The 5,296-nt window shown below is 47.7% G+C and overlaps 1 protein-coding gene across 2 annotated transcripts; it reads right to left on the bottom strand.

Annotated features, from left to right (window-relative positions):
• Positions 1-227: 227 nt before the first annotated feature.
• On the bottom strand, positions 228-1,206 carry LOC101997215 (protein S100-A8). Of its 2 annotated transcripts, none has more exons than XM_005367261.2 (3): positions 1,045-1,111; positions 581-742; positions 228-420 (listed from the first exon to the last, which is right to left on the bottom strand). In XM_005367261.2, exons 1-3 carry the CDS (start codon positions 1,072-1,074, stop codon positions 292-294), a joined length of 321 nt encoding a protein of 106 aa, XP_005367318.1. In that variant the 5' UTR covers positions 1,075-1,111; the 3' UTR covers positions 228-291. The 2 variants fall into 2 exon arrangements, with proteins under 2 accessions (XP_005367318.1, XP_026645132.1); XM_026789331.1 differs by lacking the exon at positions 1,045-1,111 and adding an exon at positions 1,191-1,206 and having other exon boundaries at positions 239-420.
• Between the last annotated feature and the right edge of the window lie 4,090 nt (positions 1,207-5,296).

The following is a 5,296-nucleotide window of genomic DNA, read 5'->3' as shown; positions in this document are numbered from 1 at the left end:
GTCTAAGTTATAGACTTAAAAAAAAATTTTAAATCCTAGAATCAGTGGCTCAAACTTCAGAGGTCAAAAGAGACTCTTAACAGTTCGGAGAATGGTGGGGAGAGGCACAGTCCCTGGGACAGGACCAAAGGATGGCAATCAGTAAGGACAAAAACAACGGTTTCCCCCTCCCAGTTTTCCAGCCCTTCCTTCACCCCCAGTAAAGGCAACAGACTCCGAGAGGCCTGAGGTATGACAATTTTATTATTCTGTAGACATGTCCAGGGGCCCAGCCCCGGGCCAGAAGCTCTGCTACTCCTTGTGGCTGTCTGCATGGGCTGCCACGCCCATCTTTACCACGAGCACAAGGTACTCCTCGAAGTTTATTGCTTTGTCCTGATTGATGTCCAACTCTTTGAACATGGTTTCAACATTCTTCTTCTGTCAATAGTGAGAGAGAAAGGCAGACCGTAAAGATTTTAGGGAAAACTCAGCAATGGCTATCTGTAGATGAGCACTGGCTACCATCTGTAGAAAGCAGCACGGAGGAGCAGCCACCCCAGCATCCTCAGAGAACCCCAAGAATGCAGCACCTCCTCACCTTCATGTAATGAGGACATTCAGTTGTGACGAGTTTCTTAAAGTCGTCCTTGTAGAGGGCGTGGTTGTTCCCTTTCAGCAAGGAGTACCTGTGGTAGACTTCAACCATGTTTTCCAAGGACTTCTCCATTTCAGACAGCATGATCGCTGAAGATTTGCTCACCTGAAAGGAAGAGCCCCAAGGGATGAGCGCTGCAGTTACTCATGGCAGAGTGAGGAATGACTGGATGGTCACAAGGTTGGTGACCCAAAAAGCAGCTTTGGCCTGGCCTGTGCTGCCCAGATTACTAAAGCTGGAAAATGTCTCTCTCTCTTTGATGAGAAGGGATAGGATGGAGCAATGGAGGGGCTTCAGTACACACACACACACACACACACACACACACACACGAATTTAGCAAATGCCCCACCAAACATTCCCTGCCCTCTTCTAGACACTGCTAGAAGGCTCCACTTCTTCCTCACCCTCATTCCCCTTCCTTCATCCTCAAGCATCTAATCTGTGCTGCAGACTTTCCCAAGCTTCATCACCCTCTCAGAGGATACTCCATCCCCCAGCCCTCCCTAAGGGAAGCCTGTTGTGTGAGATAGACTCCCACAGCTCTGCTTACCCGATGTCTCTGAGACAGAGCTGGCGGAGGAGGACGAGTGAAGCTAAGTGTCAGCTGCTTTTATAGCAGAAAGCTTTGGCCAGCTGCCCACAGCCTCAGGCTATGGAGACAGCACTCTTCCCTTCCAGAGTTGCCACAGCCTCGGTTTCTCAACCGGGCCCATGTGTCAATCACTGAGCACAGTAAGCATCTGAGTCTGAGGAAATGGGAGTGTTGGGACAGAGAAGACATTTACCAGACAGGAGTGCCCAGCAGGAAGAACCAAGATGGGACATAGCAATGAGTCCTTTTACGGGCCCCTGGCAGCCCATCCCCAAGTTCAGATTCCCAGTCTTTGCCCTCTGTTCTGTTGCCATGGCTGATCCGTTACCTTTGTGTCCAGTCTACCATCTCTGAATTGAACTGAAGGTGGTGTTGCTGCGAGAGCATGGGTGCAGAGGAGAGACAGCTTCTCCAAGTACCAAAGACCTCAGAAGCATTAACGCTGCTCCTAGGTACTGGATTTTAGTGCAGTTTGGAGTACCGCTGTGGGCTTGTGTGTGAATGGGTGGGTGGAGTCTTGAGGACAGCTTTCTTCCCAAGGCTTAGACCAGTTCCTAACCTGCCATGACCCTTCATGGTCATTCTGTTCTGGAAGCTAGGGATGTCCTGAGCCATGGGATATAAGTTCTAGTTTTTCTCTGTCCTGCAGCCTCTGCCAAGTCACTCTCCAATCACAGTAGAGACCCTTTCACCCTCTCAGAATGGTCACTGTGCCTTGGGCCTCAGAAGCCTGGGATGAAGAGAGGAGTCAGCTCTAGGATGGTAAAGAAGGGTTAGAATAATTTTGGAGAGTCCGTTTCTGTCTCAAGCCCAAGGGAAGAAGGAGGGCCAATTTCCAGGAATTCATAGGAGCAATCTCCTAGCCCTAGTAAAATGCCACTTGTATTAACTTGCTATCAGGAAGTTAGTGCACTGAGCCAGCCTGTGTACAGCTGAGGAGGCTGCAGCCGAGAAAGTGGAGAGACCACCCAGTTTCCCAGTACAGCTGTGTCAGAGCTGCAGAACCCCTAGCATGGTCTGAAAGAACAGGGGACAAAGGGAAGAACTCACTTCCCTTCCTCTAAGCACTCACACAAATCCTGTGCCATGCCAGCACCCAGGCCAGCAGGGCTGTGACAGCTGGTCTTTCCTATCAGCTCAGTGGGATTCAGAAAACCATGAGAATAAATGTCTAGGCATGTCTGCGAGGGATCGTCTAAGTTAGATTAAGTAAAGGCGGGAGAGTTCCCTTAAATGTGGGCAGTACTTTCCATAGGCTGGGGTCTCACTGGAGACACCCAGGAAGAGCTGAGTCTGTGCTTCCTGACAAGGGACCATTGTGACAGCTGCCTCCTGCTCCTTCTGCCGTGTATTCCCTACTCTGACGGACTATATGTTCTGGAATCAGAAACCCAAATAAACGCTTCCTTAAATCGCTTTTGCCTGGGTAGCTATTGTTGATGTTATTGTTGTGGTTGTGGTTGTTGTTGATGTGGTGATGGTGGTGGTGGTGGTGGTTGCTATTGTTGATGCTGCTACAGCAATGAGCCAAGTAAGAGTGTCTTGAAGAAGTGTACAGATTACCCTCTGTCCTTCCAGTCTCCACTGACCACTGGATTCCAGTAAAGCCATTTCCTTTACAGCTCCGGGACTCTGACTGAGCCAGTTAATCACCCTCTGTGCCTTAGTTACATCAATTACTATAAATCTTCAACCATGAAAAGTGAGCAATTGCTTGCAAGTACTGGTATTACATACCAGATTAATATTTAAAAAATAGAACCGCAGCCATTCTGCAGCAACAATAAAACCAGCCCCAGAAGGAAGTGAAATGTGGAGATTTAAGTAGACATGTCTCCATACTTTCTACGAGCAGCCAATAAGCATACGAAAAGGCGCTCAGCATCATGAATCGCTAGGGAAATGAGGGTCGAACTGCCCCATGCCACCTCACATCAGTTAAGATGGCTGCCATGCAAAACTTAAATACATAAATATAAGCAGGAGAATCGCAGATGTGGCCACAAGCGATGAAAGCTTGGGAGCACGGTTGCCTGCCCCCTTGGCCTTTTAGCTGAAATAGGATAGAGAGACCTTGTGCCCATGGCAGGAGAGGAAGATGTGAGACTGCCGTGGAAATCTCATGACGTGGGGGGGGGGGGGAGAACTGCGGCTGGAACGGAAAGAAAAATTAAAATAAAATGAAAAGTGTGGCGGTTCCCTGGTCACCAAAGAATTCTGTAAGAGCCAGAGGGTAGAGACGAAAGGCTGGACGGCATGGGCTCATGAAGATGCTCCTTCGCTCATGCTCATAGGAAAACCATCCAGCAGGGATACATGGCTTCTCTCTGACTCTGCCTCCTTTCTCCCAGCATTCAGTTTAGTTTTCCCCACCTACCTCTATTTCCTGCACAGGCCCAGGACAGTTTCTTTATTATCCAATGGTATTCACAGCATGCAGAGGGGAATCCCACATCAGTCTTGGATCATGGATTTTTGTCCCAGGCTTGGTGTCCCAGTCCCAGCCCTGGATGCCTTGCCTGATTACAAAAGATGGCTGGTCAGGCTGCATATCCTCCATTGCTAGGCATCTTCACAAGGGTTAACCTCATAGGTTCCAGGAAGTTTCCACTACACTAGGTTCCCATACCACCTCCTAAATGACCCCAACCGCAGTTGTCCCTCCCTCCTCCACCTGATTCCTCCTGTTCCCACCCAACCTGTCCCCACCCTTGTCCACCCACAGAATCTATTCTATTTCCCCTTCCCAGGGAGATCCATGCAGTGCCCCCCCCCAGGCCTCACTTCTTCATCTAACTTCTCTGGGACTATGAATTGTAGCTTGATTATCCTTTACTTAACAGCTAACATCCACTTATAAGTGAGCACATGCCGTGTTTGTCTTCTGGGTCTGGGGTGCCTTGTCCAGGATGGTTTTTTTTTAGTTCCATCCATTTGTCTGAAAATTTCATAATGTCATTTTCATTTTTTTAACAATTTATTTGTTTGGCTTTTTTTCTGCATGTATGTCTTTTGAGGGTGTCAGATCTTGGAGTTACAGACAGTTGTTAGCTGCCATAAAAGTGCTGGGAAATGAACCCAGGACCTCTGGAAGAACAGTCAGTGGTCTTAACCACTGAGCTATATCTCCAGCCCCCTGTTATTTTTTCCAATAGCTGAATAATACTCCATCATGTAAATATACTACAATTTCTTTATCCCTCCCTCAGTTGAGGGACATCTAGGTTGTTTCCAGTTTCTGGTTATTATGAATAATGCTGCTATGAACATAGTTGAGCAAGTGTCCTTGTGGTAGGATGAAGTGTCCTTGTGGTATATGTTTAGGAGTGGTATAGCTGGGTCTTAAGGTAATCAATTCCTAATTTTCTGAGGAACCACCATATTGATGTCCATAGTGGTTTCTTGAGTTTGTGCTCCCACCAGCAATGGAGGAGTGCTCCATAGTAGTTTCCTGAGTTTGAGCTCCCACCAGCAATGGAGGAGTGCTCCTCTTGCTTGACATCATTTGTGTTGCTGCTCTTTGCCATTGTCACAGGTGTAAGATGGAATCTCACATAAAGTTTGGTGGATAAGAAGGAGTTGTGGGGTGGGGGTGATCATGATCATAATTATACTCTATAAAATTTTAATTTAAAAAAATAGTAAATGAGAAATAAAGCAAAATTTTTTCATGAGAATGAATAGCAGATGAATATATGACTCATGATTTCTTTCGATTGAAGAATGTCTTCTACCCATACAATGTGCCTTGGCCATGTCCTTTCCCTACTCCCCAATCCAGTTCCTCCTGTATCTTTCCGTGTCCTCCTCCCAGCCACTGCCTCCCATTTCCCTCCCCCTCCCCAATCAAGTCCCCCTCCCTCGTCCGCCTGAAGAGCAATCAGGGTTCCCTGCCCCGTGGGAAGTCCAAGGACCACCCACCTCCATCCAGGTCTAGTAAGGTGAGCATCCAAACTGCCTAGGCTTCACAAGGACCTGCACACACGGTGAATGTAAACTCACACAGGCACACAGACGTACACAAAATAGAAATAATTTTAAATCAAGAAAGAGAGAGAGGGAGG

Source organism: Microtus ochrogaster, unplaced genomic scaffold (genome assembly GCF_000317375.1).
Source record: "Microtus ochrogaster isolate Prairie Vole_2 unplaced genomic scaffold, MicOch1.0 UNK16, whole genome shotgun sequence".
In the NCBI taxonomy this organism is placed as follows: domain Eukaryota; kingdom Metazoa; phylum Chordata; class Mammalia; order Rodentia; family Cricetidae; genus Microtus; species Microtus ochrogaster.
The sequence above is the reverse complement of the archived record's forward strand: the minus strand, read 5'-3'. Positions and strand labels throughout refer to the sequence as shown.